The sequence below is a fragment of the Neophocaena asiaeorientalis genome, unplaced genomic scaffold (genome assembly GCF_003031525.2).
Source record: "Neophocaena asiaeorientalis asiaeorientalis breed wild unplaced genomic scaffold, Neophocaena_asiaeorientalis_V1.1 scaffold118, whole genome shotgun sequence".
Lineage (NCBI taxonomy): Eukaryota > Metazoa > Chordata > Mammalia > Artiodactyla > Phocoenidae > Neophocaena > Neophocaena asiaeorientalis.
Genome location: NW_020175528.1, coordinates 9,993,054 through 10,017,038, shown reverse-complemented (window position 1 = coordinate 10,017,038; position 23,985 = coordinate 9,993,054). Strand labels below are relative to the sequence as shown.

Sequence of the window (23,985 nt, the reverse complement as noted above, 5' to 3'; positions counted from 1 at the left end):
ACCACGGGAGACTTTAGCAGCGACAAGAAGAGAACACCTTCTATTTGATTTTATTTCTAATTTATTAATTTGTCATTACACAAACAATACATGAATGCATACTCAAAAACATCAGACATTACAGGTAAAGCTAATGCACTCCACCAAACTACTGTGAACAGTTTGGTTAGTACCCTTCCAGAGCTTCTCTGTACATTTTTATAATACACAATTAGGTACTTAAGATGTACACTATACAGTATTTGTGTATGTGAATGGATGTGGTGTGTTTTTTAACATCAATGGTATCTTGTGGATTTCATGTATTGTCCTTCCATTTTCCCCTAAACTTTAAAAAAATTTAACATTTTATCTTAAAGATCATCTCATGTCAGTGCATGTAGGACTCTCCTTTTTCATTGATGCCTAGTATTTTATAACATGTACCATGCTCCGTCCCCTTGAGGCATATTTTGGTTTTTCCAATTTTATATTATTACAACCAAAGGTACAACAGTCATCATTATACAAGCCACCTTGTGGACAAAAATGTGTAAAGTGTGTTTCATTAAAAATTGGAATTATTGGGTCACAGGGCATGTGAATTTAAAATTGTAATGGATACCACTCAGCTGCCTTTAAAAGTGGCCATGCTAATTTATATGCTCACCAGCAATGTAGGATTCCTGTTTCCCCACACTCTTGATTCATATTTATTTTAAATACTTGCCAATTGGATCTGAGATAGTTTCTTGTGTTTTAATGTGCATTTCCCTTATTTTGCTAAAGTTGGGCATCTCTTCATAACCTATTTGTAAACCTTTTTGCTCACGTGCGTTTTCACAAGGATATTTCTAAAAGGAGTATGTGACCAAAAAGCATAAGGCTCACTGCTAGTCTGGCTGGAATTTAATTTTTGTGAGTTAGAGATCTAAAATTGTTTTTCCCAAGTGGTTATGTGGTCTTAATACTAGTTGTTGAATAATCCATTCTTCCCTTTTTGATTTGAAATGTCACTTTCATCATTTACTCAATATATATTTGTGTTCATTTCTGGATTCTCAGCTTTATCAGATTTAATTTTGGCATCAGGTACCTGAGTTATTCTTAACTTGGTTCATTGAACGGTAGCTGATTTTATCAGCAAAGATAATGAATGTATTCCTCATGAGACAGTCGATGATGTAATTCATAACACACAAATTCTATTCAATTAAATCAGTTCTGTTATCTACAGAGTATTAAGAAATGTGTAAACTTCTCTTTAAGATTAGTTCTTTTTTTTTAGGGGACACCTCACAGGCTAAATATAGAGATGGAATCCTTTTTACCAGCTCCCCTCTTTCTAGAAGTATTTGATGTTGAAGCTTTTTGGTGATTTAAAGTTTTTTCCTGGCAATGTCAAATGGTATCACGTGGCACGGCAATATTACTGTTCATTTATAAGAACCTTTCATTCAACAAATGATCTGAGGTCCACAAACTGTGACATATACTTTGAAAAAACCAATGTGACACTCTAGCTTTTACTTTTACATTGGACCATGAGCGTCTGGAGTGCACAAATCATGTCTCATTCATCTTTCTATCCCCAAACATCCAGTACAGGGTGCAAACCCTGAACTGAAATAGAATTGAACTGCATTTCAACAATGTTTCTATAAAATAAAAAATAAAACTCAAGCTTCTCAAAAACAAAGCCTTTACTTCAGGGGCATCACGAAATTATACATATTTATTTTTTTCTGTCCATCTGATTAAATTATATATATATATATATATATATATTTTTTTTTCTTTTTTAAAAGTAGGAACGCTAGATTTAGACACTGACCTGATAATCCATGCCCAAGTGTGAGAAAAATGTTCCCTTGCTGTTCGTGGAATTCCTCAGGTATGATCTATGTATAGGTATGTTGCTTGCCTGTTAAATGACAGTAAGAACTGTGATCTGGAAAACATTCTGGATTGCAGTGGGCAAGCATACTTTACAGTTGTTATACAGAAATATCTCAGGCATGCAAAAGAAGGAAATAAAGAAGGTAAACTTAACTTTTTTTATAGGAAAGTAGAAGTGTGACATTTGCCGCATTTTAAAATTCAGTTATTTTTATGATGTGAGTTAGCACACCTTTTCCTTCCTTCTTTCAAAGGGGTAGCTTTGGCTTTCATGGGTAATGCCTTAGCCCATAAACTTCCTGCTCTGTTTTACAGCTCAACACAAGACATTAGACTATGGGAAAATTCCCCAAACTACTTAAACTCTCAGTTCCCCTGGTGAGGAGAAGGAAAATTAAAGCTAACTCACCACCCAAGTGTGGTGAACAAATTCTGTGACCAAGTAAATTGTGCCAGTGCAAAATACCAGCTCCTTACCTAACCATTATCAATCCTGAAAGACTGTCTTGCTTTTATTTTTGATGATTCTCTTAAAAAAAAAGGATGTCTCTGACCTTTAACTTACTTTGTATAGTGCCTTACTTAGCATTTTTATTTGTGAACACAGCACGTCAGCCTAGTTGTAGACCACTAAGGAAATCGTTAAACTACACTTTACAGTAATCTCTCTACTGACGAAAGGAATACTTGCATTTAAAGAACAGATTTTACCATTAAAAATTCCGTGAACTATATATGAAACAGGAATGCATACTGGAACTTCAAAAAGGGAAAAATAGGATGCAAATACACATCACTAAATAATACACTATTAGTATTGCTAGAAAATAAAAACATGGATTACCAGGCAGGAGGAGGTGGGAGAAAAGGTCCAGTTTTGCTTACGCAGGGGGCCTATAGGGCAGAAAGAAACCTGAATTGTGTCAAAGAATGAAAGGTTAAAGCCTAGCAAAACCTGTTCTGACGGGCTGTCAATATCTGCAGTGGGGCTAGAACCCGTAATATCCTTTCTTGGGAGGAAGGGCTAGCTCTGAGGGGCAGACTTTGAATTCATGCTTCTGGGCCATTCTAATCCTAATCCACTATAAAAGGACTAAATTTGGTTTACCTTTAGGGCTGGATTTACACAGAGGCTTAAAGGGACAGCTAAGCCTCCTCTAGTCCCCCCTACCCCTTTGCTAAATTCTTGAAATTCCTTTAACAGGAAACAAAGGCTTTCGTTTCATAGAGATAATATGGCTGTTGGAAGGAAAAGTCTTAAACTTTCTAAGACTTGGAGTTCTCTGATCTTTCCTTGGAGCAAGAAATAACAGGTACCTGATGCTGGGAATGGAATGTTCACCGTGGAGAGAAAAATGGTACAGAAGAACTCAAGACAAACTTCCTTCATGAACCAAGATTGCCTATATAATTTTGCCTATCCATCATTTCTGTTCTGGATTGTCTCCCCTAAATTATTTCTCAGTTTCTAGTTTTAGCTCTCCAACTACCTCTCATGTGCCACTGGAATGATTAATTTTTCTGAAATGCAATTCTGATTACAATCCCATTCCTTAAAATCATTCAATAAATCATTCCTGTTTTCCGAATTGATGCCAAACTACTCAGGTGAGTGAGACAGTCATTGCCTGCGTGCCTCCTGTGGAACAGTTCTGTGGCTTCTCAAGGAGCTTTGCTTATGCTCTCCTTTAAGCCTCTGAGCACTGTTTTACTTTTGCGACCTTCAAGACTCACATGTCACCTCCTTGAAGAAACCTTCCCTAACAAAGCCATCCTTGACTGTGTATAACAAGCCTTTATTATTTCATATCTATTCGTTTGTCTATATCCCTAATTAAACTCTGAAACTTGAGGGCTGGGCTTTGTCCTTTTAAAGGATTATTGAAGAGAATTGAGTCATGTCACTAAATGCCTGCCACTGAGCTATAAAGCTTAAAATATGTGACTTCAGACCATCTTAAAAATTGGTTTCCAGAAAATTAGGTGATATTTTATTTCTGGCTCTACAAGGATGAATTCTCATGAACAGGTATTTTGGTTACTTTAATTGGAAGGATACTGCGCCCACCCTCCCCACTTCCCGTTTTTTTAAACGTCCAGAAGTGACTATGGTTTGGAACTTGGAGAAATACCCTGATCTCTGACCTGTGACAATTCTTTGTGAATAATGGAAGTTTTAGTTACCCATCGCTGAGGGCTTGATGGTAAAGCATTCCTGTTTTTATACGTATTTGTGCTTAGCTCAGAACATTGGAAATATCCAGCTATTTTTGAACAAAAAATTATGAGAGTAACCGTATATTTAATATCTCACAATCGCTCTATTTCTTGGGGGGAGGGAGGTGTATATCAAGCTATAAAATCACATTGTAGCTACTTGAAATGATTTTTCTTTGGGGAAAATTAGGTTTGTACTGAAGACACATTGCCGTATCAGAAATATTTTCCACCTATGATCTTGTGGTTGGTTGAAGTAAACCAACAGAACACTTATGTGGCACCTTGGTCTACGAGCATTTCACCGAGAAGATTACAGATGGCATTCATACAAGACTGTGCTCCCAAATTGGCATCTCAATAAATTAATATTCCAGCTAACTAGAGACCCTAAATATCTGAGGAAAAACTGAAATTTACTTAATATCCTAAACTAATCATTTGGAGGAATGCTTGATGTTGTTTTCAAATATACAGTATATCTGATGCTGAAAAGCACATAACTTTCCCACCCTTAAGTTTGTCCCTGACTTTGGATTGGGGGCATGCCTCATGAGAGTAGGTTTGGATGTACAGGCTTCCTTTCACAGCTATTTTTGGGGTTGTATGGTGGGGGATGGGTCATACAAGAGAAGAGGGGCGGTGGGGGGGGGAGTTGGGAAAGCAGAGGACAGGCACTACTATAGTTTTGCATGTTTTGAACGTGGCACCAGTAGTTGAGTATCTTCTCATGTCATTAAGTTGGAAAGTTTTTTAAGGCTCGATACATTTTGCCATCTTACTTTCTAGAAGTTCACAGGAAAGCTTGCCTTTCTACATTAGGTCCTGCTATTTAAAGGACAAATAATTTGTTAAATGTTAACTTGTATTTCTTAGGTTACTAGAGGGTGAACCTTTAGAAACTGCCGTTTATTTCTTCTGTGAACTATTCATGTTCTCTCTTCTACTGTGATTTTTTTTAATGTAGAAGTAGTAATAATTGCTTTTAATTACCATTTAAAGCATATTAATCACTTCCTTTGTGACTATTACTTTAGCATTTATAATGTGTTTTTCTACCCCCAACACCAAAATTTATATTTTCACATAAACCCCAACCTTTTCTAATACGTTTTTTTCCACCTGTATTATATATCACACTTTCACACTTGAGGGGTGCACCCGGTGAGCCTTTTGGTTAACAGTCCAACGTGGAAGTTTCACTTTCTAGCTCACCTGGGATGGCTCTATTAAAAAATCTTACTTCATATCTTTAGGTTGCTTCTTCAAGCCTAAGTACTTAGTTCCTTTAGTTAGTTCTATTAACATTAAAATTGTGTTTTTAGTGAATATATCCTGCAGCCTAACTAGAATATAAAATAATTGGAAATCCCATGTACACTCTGATTTTATGCATTTAGTTTGTGACTTATTTAAGTTTTAATTTTAGATAGATAAAGAACACTTATTTATCTTCGTTTAATGCAAAGACCTAACTATTGATTCTTATTAACTCCTGATTAGCTAGTTGGCTATAGATACAGAGCATGTTAATTTCTACAGGCACCTTTCTGAATTCAAGTAAAAGTTCTGGTAGACAAGGATTTCCTACTTAAATGTCATTGACATAATATGAATATTGAGTACAAATATTGCTCACCATTCTTGCATTCTTTAAATTATTTTACTTGGAAAATTTAAGAACCATCATTAAGTCATTAATAACATAGGTTTTCATTGAAGGAATATTTGGAACTCTGAAAATACAAATCTAATCAAATTAAATTTTGAACACATATAGAGCCAAATATTTCAACAAAACTGCAGTTTAATTTCAGAAAATGTGTTAAAATATATATTTATACATCAATTTCTGACATATACTTAATGTGTTAGTATACACAAAATGATGTTTCCTCTTGAAACTGTATTTATGAAATGTACATTTTAATTTAAATACTCAGTATACACTGCACTTAATCTGCATGTTGCATTTATTAAATACATTAAAATCTGCAATGTAACAAAACGTTTTCTGCATACGAAATTCAAAACACCATTTTAAATGAACAAAAAGATGGCTCACTTCATTATTTTTTTTTTTTTTTTTTACAACTAGTGTATAGTACACTAGCTCAGCTCCACCATACTACCTGTTCGTTCTTTTTTATTTGACATTGTTCACAGACTAGTACATATTACAATAAGAGTGCTGGATAAAAACATGAGGTACGAAAGTGGTTCAAAGATTATAGGTCATGCAGATCATGCTAGACAGCAAAGAAAATTGTGACCGAGAGAACACTAAATAAAAATACATAAAGAATGTGCATTATAAAAAAAAAAAAACAAACAAAAAAAAAACAAAACTCCATTACACAGCTTTGCTTCTTTGGTTACAAAGTAGGTTGAACAATTTCACAGCTTTTTATTCCCACCCGAAAAAAAAGTCATACGAAATGTCAAAAAGCAGAGGAATCGTGGCAATTTCTCTATTAGAAAGTAGAAACAAATGAACAAAGTTTTCTTCATCAAAATAGCCCAATTATTTATTATATCACAATAACTGGTGACTACCTGTACAGTTGCACTATGTTCTTCATACTTACACTATACAAAATTTACATTCAAGCTGGGTCTTTACTACTGAAAATAAATACCGAAGGTAAATTGCCATTAGTGTTAGAAATATGCCAGGATTCTTTTGTTCAATTATTGCCTAAACGTTTCATCTATTAAATGCAATCCTGTCTTTCAATTCCTTTACTGATACTTATAATTATTCAAAAAAATTAAAAAAGTTCTGTGACATTGTTCATGTACATTATGAAAATAGCAGCCCTGTAATAAATAAAACACAAATAAATGAAAACTTATGTAGGCAAATGTTACTGATATTGAAAGAAAAGTGGCTCTTTAGATGAACTGTTATTTATAATGCGATAGGAAGGCTCAGGGTAAATCCATGGATAATAGGAAACATGGGAGAGCCACCAAAGCTCTTAAAAGACCCCACTCGTGCGCACCAGGTAAAATGCTAACTTTGCTCTCTTTAATACACCCCATCTATTATTCTCCTTGTGTACTGATGACATAAACTGGACATCAACAGCACTGCATGACATCTCAAAGAGAGGAAAAGCTCTTGTAGAATGATTGTCTAATACTGAAAAGGCCAAACACACAACTGAAGCATGGCTACTTGCTTTCGTATAAAGTGGAAAGAACACCAGTGGCACACAAGGATAGATTGCTTTCAGTTTTTTTCTTAATGAGGCAAGAAAGCTTTATGCTGAGGACACATTCGGCTGCTGCGGAGGCTGCGTTGGCTGCGGAGGCTGTGCTATCACTGCTTGCTGTTGAGAAGTGCTACCAGCATTGGCCTGTTGGGCTGGGAGTTGGGATAACTGATCATTGTTTGAAAGAGATTTTAACAGTGCATTTTCTCGTTCAAGTAAAGAGTTTCTTTCAACTAATTCTTTTATTTGTTCCTTTAGAACTTCCACTTCTTCTCTTACTGCATACATCAAATGGCTTTTCACCAGATCCTGTGAAGAACAAAATTAGGAATGTCAAAAAGAGTGAAAGGGAAAGGAGTTGCTATTTGGTTCTAGCCTACCTGGTGCCTTATAAACATCAGGCAGTTTTATATTTATATAGTTTTATATATTTATATTTATACTATAAATATAGTTTATTTAAACTACATTTATATAGTTTTCCTGCTCTTGCTTTTAATGTTTCTACTGTTTCTTGATTGACACTAAGGAAGATGGGGTGGAAAAAATCTAGCTCCCAACTAGGGCAGCAAGCCCAGGATTTTATTTTCAAAGTTTGGAGTGATTTCAAAAAATACCAGCTCCTTAAATTGTCAATTAAGATAAGATTAGAATTTAAAAAAAGGTTTAAAATCATATATTTAGACGTCAGACGAAGAGAACAAAGGATATTAAACTGTCTGATAATAAACTAGTTATAGTACTGCTTTAAGAGATGAAGTGACCTGCAATTTCCAACTTTAAAACCTCAGGATTAAAAAACAAAATAGTTTGAGACCAGTGGCCTTTATTTATAATCGATCTATGGTTTTAATAACTTGAATCAAAATATTTTAAATAATATGAGTAGAATATCTTTTGAGAAAACCAAAAAATTGATAGTAATAGCAGAAATCAGAATCAACAGAAACAAGTCTATTTATTAAAGCTGAGTAAAAGAGTCACTGTAAATAACCAAAGGATGGAAAAGATTTCCAGCTGAAGTTTTCATTTTATTAGTCTTTTGTTTCTAAATTATTTTTGATGCTGAGATATTTAGGGGATCAAATGCATGTTGATTATGTATATTCCCCAAAATGGCACGAAATGTAACATGTTCAAGTAGGGGAAATATCTATTCCACTGGTATTTATAGACTAAAAATTCTCAACATTCTAGCATTTTCAACCAAATCTCACTATCAAAAAATACACTTTGGTCATCTTGGTTTAAAGAAATTAGGTATTTGTTTTTTAGAATTGATGAAACCCAACAACCTCTGAAATGAGAGGACTATAAATTTATACTTACCATTGCTTGTTCTATTTTGTTGTCAATGGCTACACCACCTCCCCCAGATGCACTGGAAAAAATTAGAATATTTCATTAAATTATTCTAAAAAATGTAAGCTCCCTTCCAACTTTTAAAATAATTGTGTTTTACTTAAAACCAAAAATAGTAATTTAAAATAGATTATTAGTCTATTCTCACAATTTCATACTCAGAGCTCTCATTTTGAAAATGATCTCAATAAACAGATGGCTTGTAAAAATCTTTGTAGTTTCAATACTTCTAATTTGCCAATGACATATATATGCTACTTTAAAAAGTAACTCCCAATTCTATCCAGGAGTTCTCAATTCAGTGAACTTAAGATACATTTTGAACGAACAGTACCCCCTCCACATCTCTTCATTTACCAACTATATATTCTAATTGCCTTTCATGTAGAAATTCCAGTGGTTATTTATTGCATTAAATTCAGATGATGATTTTTCTACTATAGATTTTATATTTTAATGTCTGGTTTTTAAATTTTAAAAACTGGCTTGTAAAAATGATTCAGAGGGCTTCTGGGCAAGCAGTACTTGCAGGGTTGGTTAACAAGGAACTCAACATTCTGGCAGACCTGTATGCTTTGACTGTAGTTTACTAGCTGGCAAAAATCACCTACTAAGGTATGTGGTTTAGACCAATTTTTCCTAGAGATAATTGGAAATAGTCTAGCTGGTAAGTACATCCCAAGTTTAAATATCACCTTATCATTTCTGTGATAATGACACAGGAGGCTGAATAATTGTTCTCTTTGGAAGTTTATATTTTCCCATGTGTGTAGCGAGGATCTATATCCTTTTCTTGGTGTTTTTGTAAACTTTAAAGAATAGTTATTAGATTTTCTTGTAAATATAAATAGGATATGTTAATCTACTGTATCAATACAAAAAGAGGTCTTTAAACCACTTTTATACAAAACTTTTACTACATACTCTTCATTTAGTGTGTAGTGCTAAATTTAGGTGCTAATTTATCTGAAGACTATTTTGCTTTAGATGATGTGGACCCTCAATGTTCTATCAGACCGAGCCTCAGAAATATCCTGTCTGATGTAGTGGTGCCTTTTTTTATTATAATCTAAGTAGATCTGGTTATAATCTTGGTTCTGCTACTCACTACCTATATGACCATCAGTAATCAACTATTTAACTTCCCTGGACCTCAGTTTCCTCATCTGTAAAATGAAGGGGCTGGTGTCAATGCCTCAGTGGACTTTGAACTTTTAAATCCTGAGTCAATGCGTGGAAAACACTAAGCTTGTTTATCTGTGCATTAAGCACATTAATTACAGCATACTACTTCACTTCTTGCTGCTGTTGCTAAGATGAAAAGGGGCTTATGTATACCTAATAACTGGAAAGGATATATAGATCATTAATAAATACTTATATATGTTAGGCTTTAAATGCTTATAGACAGCAAAGTATGGCTTCATGTAACTAAAAACTACAGAACTATATAAACTTTAATGTAAAGTTCAATTCAGACACCACATAGATAAATTCACCAAACACTGGTCATGATTTGGCAAAAAAGATAGTGATAGGCATTTAGATTAGAATTTGCCTGAGAATCCTAGATTATACTTTATTTTTTACTTCTATGTCAAGGAAAAAATGAAATAGTTTTAGTCATTTCATGACTTAAATACATTCAATTCTTTTAACACATCAGTTTTAAATAGGATATCTTAAATGCTAACTTTAACACCAGTTTTACATATTAATGAGCAAACAAAACAAAAAACCCAAATAAACCTCAAAAACCTTTAAAAAAGGTTTATTTCTTCTTCTTCTTTTTTGATAATTAAAACAAAACCTAGTCAGTTTCCAAACCATTCCCTCAGCTAAGGAACAATAATTAGCATCCTATTCTTTGCTGATATAATAACCTCTAGTCCTGACTCAGATCTCTTTTACTGCTACGGAGGAACAGGTTTGCAAAGTATAAATGGATCATGTTGAAGATATGTTTCCCTTAAAAGGTATTACTATTCCAATTTTGTTAAACACTGTACTTTAACAGAATCAAATCAGTCACAGATACAATTACTATCTCTATAGTCACCTTTGGCCACTCTGAAGGCTGTTATCAAGAATCCTACAACCTACTGCAGAGGTTCTCAAACTTTAGCATGTACCAGAGTCATCTAGATGTTTTATTAAAACACAGATTGCTGGGCTCCACCTTTCAGATTCAGTAGGTCTGGGGTCAGGCCCAGGAACTTGCATTTCTAACAAGTTTCCAGGTGATGCCAATTCTGCTGCCAGACAAATCATACTTTGAGAACCACTGGCTTAGAGATGAAAATTAGAAGAGTAATAATAAAAAAAAACCTAACTCTACTTAAAAAAAATTTCTTAGCCTTGTATACAAAACCCTTTACGGCCTTGACCTCAGCTTTCTATGGTCTCCTTTCCTCTCATACCCCATGTGGTATATTGTGTTATGGTCTTACATAGCTATTTGCAGTCTGTGGAACATACGTTCTCTCAGGTTTCCATGGCTTTGCAGAAACTGCTCCCTCAGCTGGAAATGCTCACAGTTCCAATTCATCTGGCTATCTTTAACTTGTTCCTTAAGATGCTCAGTGCCACCTCTTCTGCAACACCTTCTGATTTCCTAAGGTAGAACCAAATATTCCATCCCTTTTGTGGCCCACTAAAATCATCACAAACTTTTTATAGTGCATAACCAGGAAATTCTGGCTCCTCCATGTAATCACTGTGAATTCTAGGAAATTATTTTACCTTTCTAGACCTCATTTTTTTTTTTACCTAAAATAAGGATTATATACCCCAATCCACAAAACTCCTGTGAGGATTAAGTGAGTTTAAATAATACTACCACTGTTAACTCTATTAGACTGAGTTCCTTGAGGGAGGTGGCTTATCTTCTTCACCTCTGTGAAGAAGTGAACAGTGCTTGGCACATAGGAGCTCAAATGCATACTGAAAGAGTCAATATGATAGTAATTGGATTAGAAACGATTACTGGTTCATGTTAGGAAGCCATTACATTTTTCTGAGTTTGAATAAATCAGTAGCTCTCCATGTGTGGTCCCTGGACCAGGAGCCATCAGCATCATCTGGGTACCTGTTAGAAATGTAAATATTCGGGTCCACTCAGACCTACTGAATTAGATACTTTTGAGGTGGGACCCAAGAAATCTATTTTAATAACTCCTCCAGGTGATTTGAAAGAAACTAAAGTTTGAGAACCACTGCCTTAAATAGCCTGGTTTTTAATAAAGATATCAATATGGTAGTTTTAAATATAAACAAATAAGAGTGTATTCTATTTCAAGATCCCAGAACATGGTTTAAGAATATTGTTTCAATGAGGGAAACAAGTTTTCCATTGTGTTCAAAGTCAACATAGTGGTTTGGGCTTTATGCTCTTTTAAAATGAGAATGATCAGCTGAAGCAGAATGAATAATTTCCTTTCATTTGTTTCCCTGACCTAATGTTATAGTATTAGGCCTTGTTTTCTTTCTTATTATTGTATTCACCACGCTATAACTAGATGATTAACCAGTTTCTGAACTTAAGTTCCTTAAGGGAAGGCTTCCTAAGACTTTGTAACTATTCTGTTAAACTACAGAGTGCTATATAAAAAGGGATAATTCTGTTACTATGGGTCTCTCTTTTAGAATAAAATCATAACTGGATTAGCATTTACTAGATGAATAAAAAACTGTGGGTATGGAGGGAACGGACAGAAATACAGAACTATGGGGAAAAAAGAATGACTAAATCACTTTTTATATAATGAATTTTCATTTACCGGAACTGCGGCTCCCAAAAGAACCAAATGAGCTTGAATTTAGTGTTTAAATAAAGTAAATTACAATCACATTCATAAGAAAAGTAAAACTTAAAAGTATCAATGGCACACCAAGCTAGATTGGATTTCCATGCTGTTCATCTTTTAGTTCATCCCAACTGGCTCCCCACCACAGCTTTTCTTCCCAGGCCTGCTTACTCTTATCACAACAGATTACTTGCAACCTCACTGAGAAGACAAGAGGCCAGATAGGAACCTCTGCTGCGGCATCACAAGTTTCTTACATTTGCAGCCTTCTTTTTTTTTTTTTTTTTTTTTTTGTGGTATGCGGGCCTCTCACGTTGCGGAGCACAAGCTTCGGATGAGCAGGCTCAGCGGCCATGGCTCACGGGCCCAGCCGCTCCGCGGCATGTGGGATCTTCCCGGACCGGGGCACGAACCCGTGTCCCCTGCATCGGCAGGCGGACTCTCAACCACTGCGCCACCAGGGAAGCCCGCATCCTTCTTAATAGGCTAACTGTTTCATCCATGCTCTCAGCTCAGTGACTCTGCAAATCATCCCGTCTTGCCTCTCTAAAAATTAAAACCAGTGACACAGTTAGGCTAACTTGATCTCACATTTAAGAAAATTTTTTTATGAGAAATCAACTTTTTTCTTTATTAATGTGTACAGAGACATCATGGCTACTGTTTAAGATAAAAATAGTGCGAATTTCTTCCCTATTACATTTTGGCTATGTTGTCTTCCTTCTCCTTTCTCAATACAAATGCTTATTTAAAATTTTTTTTTTAATTTATTGGCCACAACCACACAGCATGTGGGATCTTAGTTCCCTGACCAGGGATCCAACCTGTGCCCCCTGCAGTGGAAGCACTGAGTCTTAACCACTGGACCGCCAGGGAAATCCCACAAATGCTTATTAACAAAGCAACAGGGTAGAGGAAAAGAACACAAATGACTGCCCACTTCATGGAAGCACACGCTGTTTAAGTGAGTCCTTACTACAAGCCTGAGCAACACTCTCACTTTACAGCTGAGGAAACTGAAGCCAAGTAACTTATTCAGACACAACCCTAGGGAGAGGATTAAAACCTAACCTAATTAATGTCAAAACATATGCTTTTCCTATCATAACAGTCAGATTGTGAAAGGAAGAAAGCAACTATCTATAATGACCTAAAAGAAATCCAGCGTTGTGTACATTGTGAAAAGTGCTTTAACCAAGTACCAAATGTTAGTTGTCAAACCATAACTGTGGATCCAAAGATTAAACTATGTTCATAATATGCCATTTATCTTATCTAGCATATTCCTAGAAGAGGTTCAGCTCTGAAAACAAGGGAGGTCACTTCTTAGAAAAGGGACTTGCTCAGTGATCTTTAGACAACCAGTATAGTTCACCTATTTGCTAAGGACTGAAAGGTTCTTTTGGTTTGTTAGAAAGATGAAGATATCTTAAGATTATACGGATCTATATGCAGAATATTATAAAAAAAATTTACCTTGCTTTACTCTAAGACCCTCCTAACTTTCCCTGTTGAATCACAACACAATTAAAAATCCACTACAGGAATTCCCCAAATCACAAAATAAAATGTTTTGTGATGAGAACTTATTTGAGTTGGCAAATCTCGTATATCAATATTTATGTTAAAGCCCCCTTACCCAAACCAGGTAAAATCAATTCTTCTTAAACTTACAAGTTGAAGCTACAATCTCTCTTGGAGGCCAGTCCTCAGGAATCAGGTACTGTTTCCAGTAAATCACCTACAACCTTAATCCCCTTGCCCCACTGCAATAAGCTCTATAACATCATTAGTGTTAAAAATGCTTTAATTCTAATCTGGGCAACATTTTGCCTCTTCTCTAAGAAATGTATGTTTTGCTTTTTAGAAAGAAACTGTTAAGTCACTGATTGCAAAAAAATAAATCTAATGAATCTACAGCTCAGCAAGCCTATCAAGGTTAAAAAGAAAAAAAAACCCATCACCCTTCTGTAAGACGAATTTAAAGAACATTTACACTTTAACACAATTTAAGGGCAAATAACAATCCTACTTCCAAAAAAGAGCCTAAATAGATAAAATTCATGTAGACAATCTCTGGCCAAATGCAAACCTCTGTGGTTAAGAATAAAACTATTAGACAAAGTTAACAGTCAATGAAGCTAAGAACTCAAAATTGTACATATTCTAATTATTAACCATAAGTTCTACCAATGTAAAAACAACCTGTTTAATTTCATGAGTTAAAAAACTCACAAGAAGTCCCCATGGAGATTTTTATTATCAGTAACACAAAATAAGTGATTTTTGTGGATGATAAAAGCTATTATTCATGCTAAACAAGCAAGGAAAATGGCTACTCACAAAACTAAATGTTATTATTTTCTCAAGTAACCAATCTTACTGTGAAAAAAGCTTTTTACCAAGGAACTACTAAAAACTGAGCTAAAGGGCTTCCCTGGTGGCGCAGTGGTTGAGAGTCCGCCTGCCGATGCAGGGGACATGGGTTCGTGCCCCGGTCCGGGAAGATCCCACATGCCGCGGAGCGGCTAGGCCCGTGAGCCATGGCCGCTGAGCGTGCGCTCCGCAACGGGAGAGGCCACAACAGTGAGAGGCCCGCATACCGCAAAAACAAACAAACAAACAAAACCCAAAAAACAAAAAACTGAGCTAAATACTTATATGAAGATTGATATTTGTTTTTATCATCTATAAAAACTTTGCTCACCAATGCCCTCAGCATATTTCACATTCATTTAATTAATTTCAGGTCAAAATACTGACCAGAAAAGAATATTTAAAAAGAGGAAAAAAGGATTATACCTGTGGATTATACCAATGTCAATTTCCTGGCTTCAGGTATTATACTATAGCCATGCAAGATGTTATCACTGGGGGAGAACTGGGTAAAGGGGTACCTGAGACCTCCCTGCACTTTTTTTTTTTGCAACTTATTAATCTATAATTACTCAAAATAAAAGTTTTTAAAAATATACATATACATGGTAAAGAATAAATTCAGAGAGTATACACAAAAAAGTATACCATCAATACAAAGTCCCTCTCCTACCTCAGACCCCCTTTGTCCAGAGTCAACCATATCATCTGTATTAATGACCTTAAAAAGGCCTATTTAGGAAGAATTTCTTTACTATTTTGGAGAGGAGTAGGAGAGGACTTTCTAACTATATGCCTCAAAATACAGTTTTTTAAAAGCTTCTTTAATAATTTCCCTAAAATATAAAGTACTTCTAGGAATCTGTAAGACAAGAAGCCCAAATAGAAAGATGGGTAGAATTCACACGAACATTCACAAGACATGAAAAAATACGCAACATCTCATTCATAATAAAAATAGAGATTAAAACTATAATGTGATATTATTTCCCTAACAGACTGGCAAACATACTAAAATTTAATACACAGTCAGTGAGGCTGTGGGAAAATGGGCCTTCTCTTCTCTTACAGTGCTGGTACAAAGTGGTATAATGGTATAACCCGTATAGAGAGCAATTTGGTTATATCTAATAAATTTTATACACAACACATTCTTTGAGCCAGCAATCCTACAAGTTTCCTATGTATGCAAAAATACATGTATACAGTTTCCTATGTATGCAAAAATATCTATAGTAATTTATCCTATAGATATTTTTGCATACATAGGAAATAATGTATTTACAAAACTACTCATTACAACACTTTATAACGGCAGGCTTTTGATTAGCAATAGGGAAGGGGTTAAATAAATCACAGTATAGTCATCCATTCAATTTAATACTAGCCAGTTATTTTTTTATTTTTATTTTTTTTGCAGTACACAGGCCTCTCACTGCTGTGGCCTCTCCCGTTGCGGAGCATAGGCTCCGGACGCACAGCCTCAGCAGCCATGGCTTACCGGCCCAGCCAATCTGTGGCATGTGGGATCTTCCCGGACCGGGGCACAAACCCGTGTCCCCTGCATCGGCAGGCGGACTCTCAACCACTGCGCCACCAGGGAAGCCCCTAGCCAGTTATTTAAAAAAACCACAAGGATGCTTTTCTGTGTACTGAGATGGAAGCAACGTATCTTGAAGATCCTTAAAGATAAAGGTACAGATGTGTGTATATTATCATTTGTGTGAAGAGGGAGATAATACACATTGTATTTGCTTGTATATACAATAAAGAGACTAGAAGGACACACACACACTAAGAAAGTGCTTATCTGTTTAGGTAAGTGCTTATCTGGAAGGCAGGCAGAAGGGGAACAGGGATAGAAGACTACTTTCTCTACACTGTGAAGAATACTGAAAAACACATTCCAAAATGAAAATGACTCATGAAGGAGTTATTTCCCTGTACAGTGTGAACTCAAGACATGAACAAATGGCAGACAGGAAACAAGAAAGGAAGAAAGGGAAGAGGACCAACAGCTCCACTTGTATTTGGAACTATTTCCTTCTGAAAGATTAGGTACTATGTTTAACATACAAAAAAACAATCAATATAAATAACATTTCTGATTTGTAAAATTTACTTCCTTGGCTTAGGGTGAATTAAAATCACTTAAAAATATGGTATAAATAATGTTTATACCATATAATCCCAGTATAGTTATTTTTGTTCAAAGTGATGCTACTAAGTAAATAGTAAAAGTCTCTCCAATAAATATCTAAGATACAATAGGCTACATAACCTTACACAATGTTGTATTAAAAATGAATTCCAAAGAAGGTACAGATAAGATTAATACTAACTTTACCTTCTTCTTCCAGATCTCTTTACACTTCAAAGTTATGATATTTTGGCAGAATTATTTTAGTATTTGGTAGTAAAATTCTGATATAATTGTTTTTTTTTTTTTCTTTTCTTGAAGAGCTACTCCAAGGAAACAACTTAAAAACTAGCCAAACTAAACATTTTTTTTTCTGTTAAAACAGTCAAGATGGAAGATGTAAAAATTTAGTCTGGAAAGACTGGAGACTTACACAAAAGTAAAACAGCAGCAATTTTACCACTACAGGCCAAACTTAGTCCAATAAACTAAGGAAGTTTGTTTAATACTCTATTATCCTAAGTTAAATACTTAAATGGAATAAGAACATGGAATCATATCTACTTAAGATAAATGAGCTTATACACTAGTTAGTTATTTCTTATTAGACTAACATTAGACAAGGTTTGACACAATAAAAAAGTTATTTCCTTCTTCTGAGTCAGACTGCAAAAGAAAACGGTGCGAGAAAGGGGTAGGAGGAGGGTGGCATTTTCCCCAATGTTGGAGTGCTTACATTTAGAGCAGACTCTCTTTGAAAGAGATTTCATTTTACTGTTTACATAGCAGCAACAGGTAATTTGATGATAGCATAATTATGGGGGAGTGAAGGATACATAACCAAGGGGCTTAAGTCCAAATTAAAAATTTGACACTATAGTCTTGGCTACTTTAATTTACTTCCTGGAGACTGGGAAAACAGTATTATGATTGACAATTATCTAGACTGAGATGTACACTGGTACCTGAGATTAAAAAAAAAAAGGATAGGGATTAGAAAGGAATTTTGCCAACTGATGTCTAGTTCAGAATAACTGACGAAAACCTAAACAACATAGTTATACTGAAAAGTAATACAGTGGATGTATTGATAGTTTCATATATTCATTCTAGATATTCTAAAACCACTCCTTTGTCTGCTGGGATAGAAGCTGATGGTTAACCAACTTCTAAAAACATCAGAATTTATGGGACCTCCCTGATGGTACAGTGGTTAAGACTCCACCCTTCCAATGCAGGGGGCGAGGGTTTGATTCCTGGTCAGGGAATTAAGAACTCACATGCCACGTGGCACAGCCATAAAATAAAATTAAAAATAAATAAATAAAAACATCAGAATTTAGTGATTAAATTACTGTATACTTTAGTAAAAGATCTATGGTTTTCAATACTGATTTTAAGGACTATCTGTCTTACAAAGTATAAAAGTTTAATAGAAGAGAAAAATTCAATGAAAATCCTTAATGTGAATGAAGACATTAAAAACACATGAGTTCAAATTTCTCCAGCTGTTAGGAAAAGGATAAAGATTAAGAAAAAGTCTTCCAGGGAAAGGACTATGTTTAACAGCCATTTTGTAGTTAAGATCAGTTGTCCTTTAAAAGGTTAACAATATAGTATTCTTTCCCTTTGACTATGAGGAAATCACAGCACTTTCACCACCTAAGGAAATGTTCATGGTGTAAGTATATGAAAATGAACAAAACTGGAGAAAGAACAAAATAAAAAAGAATGTCAAAGGACACCAAGGGGGGAAAGCAGCGGGGGGTGGTGGTGGTGGTGGGATGAATTGGGCGATTGTGATTGACATGTATACACTGATGTGTATAAAATGGATGACTAATAAGAACCTGCTGTATAAAAAAATAAGTAAAATAAAATTCAAAAAGAATGTCAAGGGAAATAAAAACAAAAACGTAAAGCTCTTAAGATTTGCATTTCATTTCAGAGACCAACAAGCACTGAATAAATTTTCACTTGGCAGTGGGCCTATTATAAAAACAACCTACGTAGCTAAATTCATCTAACATTTCTAAAGTAACTCAGAATTCTTCAGCAATGACATACAAATGGGGCAAAGGGGGGAAAAATCAGGAACTAGTTTAGTATAAATTTCTAATGCTAACCTTTACATTATCCCACCCCACTTCCTCCCAGTTCCAAATGCCTGCTCAACTTTTGAACTGGATAGCCTAAACTCCTTTAAGACCCTCCATGGTTTACTTTTACTCTCTTTGTTCATACTGTTTCTCACTCTCTAAGTACTGTAGAAACTCTACCATTCTTTTATAGATTTCAGCTCAAATATTTTCTCTTCTGTAAAGGCTTCTCTAACCCTTCCAGAAGTAGTATAGTAAGTCATGTTCCACACTACACTTATAGCACTAACCACACAGGCTATGTTTTAACAGTTGCATCTATCTCCTACCAGACAAAGCTCTACTGGCCATACAAACATCTATCATGAGGCTGGCAGCCATTTAGTAAAGAATGCCACAGATACTTGGACTCAAAAACTGTATACTTGGAATCTGAGTCCTAAATATATCACTCGCTACTCTGGGGCCCCTTTTTTTTTAATTTTTTTTTTTTTTTAGCTATAACATGAGGTAGCTGTATTAGATCAAAGCCACTTCCTACACTTAATGGCAAAACTGACTTTTTCCAAGCACTCCTTGGTATTTAATAAACATGGGTAATGCTATTATTTTAACTAAACTCAATAAATAATTGGGGAAACATTTCTTAATCTCATTCTTCATTTTCAGTCTGAAACTACACTTGCCATATGTTCTTGCTGCCTAATATTAACATCTAATCCATATACCTAGGTAATCCAAATTCCTTTGGAGGTAACAGGTCATAAATCCTAAACAAACTTTTGCCTCTTATTTCCTAATAGCCAAATCTCAGTAACATTTACCTTTCTAGGTGACACCTTTGTTAAAAAAAAAAAAAAGTTCCAATCTGTCGCCTCTGCACATGCCCAATACTCAACAAATACTGGGTGGAAGAACATGAAGTTAGATAGTGTCCACCAGTGGGAAGATCACTAGATGTAGAATTAGCAAATACACATTGCAACCTGGCCTCACCTCAGATTTGCTGTGTCCGGAGGTAATTATTCTCATTGGGCTTTTTTTCTTTCATCATTAGTTTTAGAGACTTTTTATGAAACTTACTGTAACCACTCAAATGTGGTGTTTTGTGTATGTGTGTGTGTGTGTGGGGCAGGGTTAGTGAGAAGGAACGATAGTAACACTCAAGACAGGTCTTAAAAAAGTTACCTAAGCAAGCAAAGGGGAATAAGGGGTAGCAGGATACTGCCAAATGCTGGGTCACAGGGATTAAGCAAGGGAAAATGAACGTTTTTATAACTGAAGCACAGAGAGTCTGTGAGAAATCAGAGGGATGATAAATGAAAGAGACTCATCTATAACAAAGAAAATGCCAAGGATGACTGCAGTTTTTAGCATGGAGCAACTAAGGAGTGGGGAAATAGTTAATGTGTCACAGGAAGATGGTTAGATTTTTTGAGGGATGGGGAGTGAGTGGCAGAGAAACCTGAGATGAAAATGAGAAATTTGAAGTTACATTTGGGACTTTTGAATTTTGAGACATCTGGGATATAGATCATGGTGGAGAAATAAAGAAAGAAGGTTGAGAAATAAGGAAAGGTTGCTAGAAATAGGCATCTAGAACTCTAGAGTAATCTCTGGTGACGAGTCTAGATTTGAGTTATCAGAATGTGGTAGGTAGCTCAAATTGTGAGAGATGAGTTTGGTTAAAGAGTGAAGACAAATAAGGGCCAAAGCACTGGAGGAGACTAGCAGGTAAAGAGTTGTAGAAGATGGGATGAGAAGAAACTGCCCTTTCTTGGGAAAGCTAATTATTTCTTTTGCTGAATGGCCTCACATTTGCCTCTTCTTTCTCAAGCATTCCACGTACTATTTTTTTCCAACTCAGCAGGTATTCTTGAACAAATCCTCTCAATCCCATTTCCACGATGAGGCCTAACCAAATGAGTCAAAATGAGACTATCCTCTTGAATATTAAATGCCAAATACCAGTGAAGAGCACAGAGGTAATTTTTGCTCATGTTATAGCTAATCTCTTCATTTATGTCCATTTCTTGAAGATGCAGAGATACTATTTAAAATAGCTTTACAGAAAAAACATAATTCTATGGACAATATATTTGACAAAGCAAAATTAGCCACTAGAGTTATCTGACTAAAACCCAGCTTTTGTTCCTAGGTTAATAGTTAATCTTTCTTTGCCACCTTATGTCCCTTCCTAATCTGTCCCCAAAGTCCAAGGATAGTAATAAATGAAAATGGAAGTTATCAAGGAACTGTTTTGAAATAGGGATAAACCCAGAAGAATAAAAGTATCATGAGGTTTTTTTAAAGAGATAGTTGCTTCATTAAGGGACAGCACCAAAGCACGGTCATTACCCTTCAATAAAATGAAGAGAATAGGGACTTCCCTGGTGGTTCAGTGGTAAAGAATCCGCCTTCCAATGTAGGGGACTCGGGTTCGATCCCTGGTCAGGGAACTAAGATCCCACATGCCATGGGGCAACTAGGCCTGCGCGCACGCCACAACTGGAGAGAAGAACTAGAGAGAAGCCTGCATGCCACAGTGAAAGATCCTGCATGCCGCAACTAAGACCCTATGTGGCCAAAAATAAAAAATAAATAAAATATTTTTTAAAAAATGAAGAGAATATTCTATCAGGGAAAAAATCTGGTCTATTTTACTTTTAATAAATCAATGAATGTTTTGCATTTGCGATGTTTTAAAAATTTAGGTTGGTTTGGGTTTGAGCAAAGAATTAAATGGCTGATCTTCAACAAATACAAGGAAAGTACTGTGAAGAAATGCCCTAAAGAGTTAAAACTGTCTAGGTTATCACTTTACTACCACTTGGCCTAACTCTCTTTTGCTCTCCACTTCACTGTGGGAGTGAGACAGCTTACCTCTCAGCAGCTGCCGAAACAAAACGCTGAATTCTCAGAGTAATAAAGTGGTTTAAGAATACAGGCTTTAGAATTAGACAAGCTGGTTTTAAAATCCCAACTCCACTACTTACTAATGAGGTGATCCTACCAAGTTAACATACTGAAACCAGTTTCGTCATCTGTAAAATGAGGTCATGGTTGTACTACCTTAAAGGATTACTGTGAGGATTATATGAGACTTTTTACAATAGTAGACACTTAAAAAATTTTTGTTCCTTCAATTGTTTGGATGAATTTGGATTTTGACACTATATAAGGTCTACTATCCCAGTGTATATTGGATTACAAATGAAGCAGTGACGTACAAATAAAAATTATGATTAGTGTTAGGGAACAACCTTTGTATTTATGTCTCACCCAAATAAAGAAATAATCCTAGTTATGCTTTAAATTTACTTGATTTCTTTGTACTCAATCAAATGTTAAAGATTCAATGCAGTCACAAAATATATGCTAATAAAAATTGTTTGACTTGAGATTTAAACTTACATCGATATTTATTAAGCACAGCATTATGTGGACTGAACATTAGTAAAATTCTTTTTGATCCTCGATAGAATCTCAAATTTTCATTGTTCAGAATATAAATAATCTTAACTTACTGGGGGAAATTTTTCCAAAGGCCACTGAGATATAACTGAATTGGTTTAATTCAACATAAAAACTTGCAAAAAACTGTTTAGCTAAAACTATCTCATGCCTTTCTTTAGTGTTACATGACATTACAACAATAAATATTACTAAAAACAACTCAAAGGAGAGGGATAAAGTGTTGTTTTGCTTCTAAACCACATTTACTCTAGTTGAGAATCACTGCTTTAGAATTACCTAAGTCAAAAAGGAATTTTGGTATAGGACAATAAAGAAAAGTATAAAGTAGCAGTATTATAAAATCTAAAGGGTTACAAGGTTTTTTTACTCAAGGAGAACTGTACTCAGATATGTACATTTTCAGTGGCAAAAAGTTTTTAACAGCTAACTACTTTTTCTCACTTCTTTCTCTATTTTTTTTTTGGCCGCTCGGCTTGAGGGATCTTAGTTCCCTAACCAGGGATTGAACCCGGGCCCCCGGCAGTGAAAGCACCAAGTCCTAACTAGTGGACCACCAAGGAATTCCCTACTTCTTCTCATTTCAATCTAGATCCACATCCTGGAATTATTCCAGGCAATAACAATTCTGTAAGATAGACATGGTTAATGGCAGAACTTTACAATAGTTTGTAGGCATCAATTTATGTAAAAATTTTATGATGATTTCTAGACTTACATCATGACTTGAAATTTGTTAAATCAATTTAGATTCTAGAGATAAGAATGAAATGAAATGGGATGCTTTACCAACATAATCTTTGCTCTCTTCATTTCTTGCCGGTAGGCCCCATCCCTCTGACTCTTCCATAAATAATTGTTTTTGTTGTTTTCACTGAATGTTCTTTTCCCTTGAATTAAACCTTAAAGGCTGGAATTGTGTCCATCTCAAGGGTCTACTTATTGCAACACTCTGCATATAACTGATACTGAACATTAAATTGAAGAAAAAGATGGAATAAAACATACAGTATTTAATATATTATCTAATTATATTTTATAAATTCAACATGAACTTATGTCAAGTTGAGTTTACTGTGCCAGGAAAAAGAGTTCAGAAATTAACCAGCTACTTAAACTATTAGAAACTAATTAAGGGTATCACTGGAACACAGTGAAAATGGGAAGACCTGAGAATTTGTTTTTTCTTCTCCCTGACAAACTCAGCTTAAATAAAAAGCCAATAAACCTTTTTGTGATGAAAGCATCTGATTGACTGTTTCTCACTGAGAAGGAAGAAAGTATAACATTTTTTAATATAATATAGGCAACTGAAGTAAGTAGAGAAACTGTCTAAGTTTGAGGAAAAGAAAAGTCAGCTCTATGGATTTTCAGGTTACTTCTGACAAAATTATGCCACTGAAACTTAGCAGTTC

At 35.2% G+C, this 23,985-nt stretch overlaps 1 protein-coding gene across 2 annotated transcripts in view; it reads right to left on the bottom strand.

The window, feature by feature from the left end:
• Nucleotides 1-4,776: 4,776 nt before the first annotated feature.
• Nucleotides 4,777-23,985, bottom strand: part of TSC22D2 (TSC22 domain family member 2) — a 50,780-nt gene continuing 31,571 nt past the window's right edge. For both annotated transcript variants that reach the window (XM_024769092.1, XM_024769091.1), the window contains 2 exons: nt 8,643-8,694; nt 4,777-7,622 (listed from right to left, as the gene is read on the bottom strand). In XM_024769092.1, the coding sequence (XP_024624860.1) occupies nt 7,362-7,622; nt 8,643-8,694 (313 nt within the window). In that variant the 3' untranslated portion in view covers nt 4,777-7,361. The remainder of the gene's footprint in view (nt 7,623-8,642; nt 8,695-23,985) is intronic.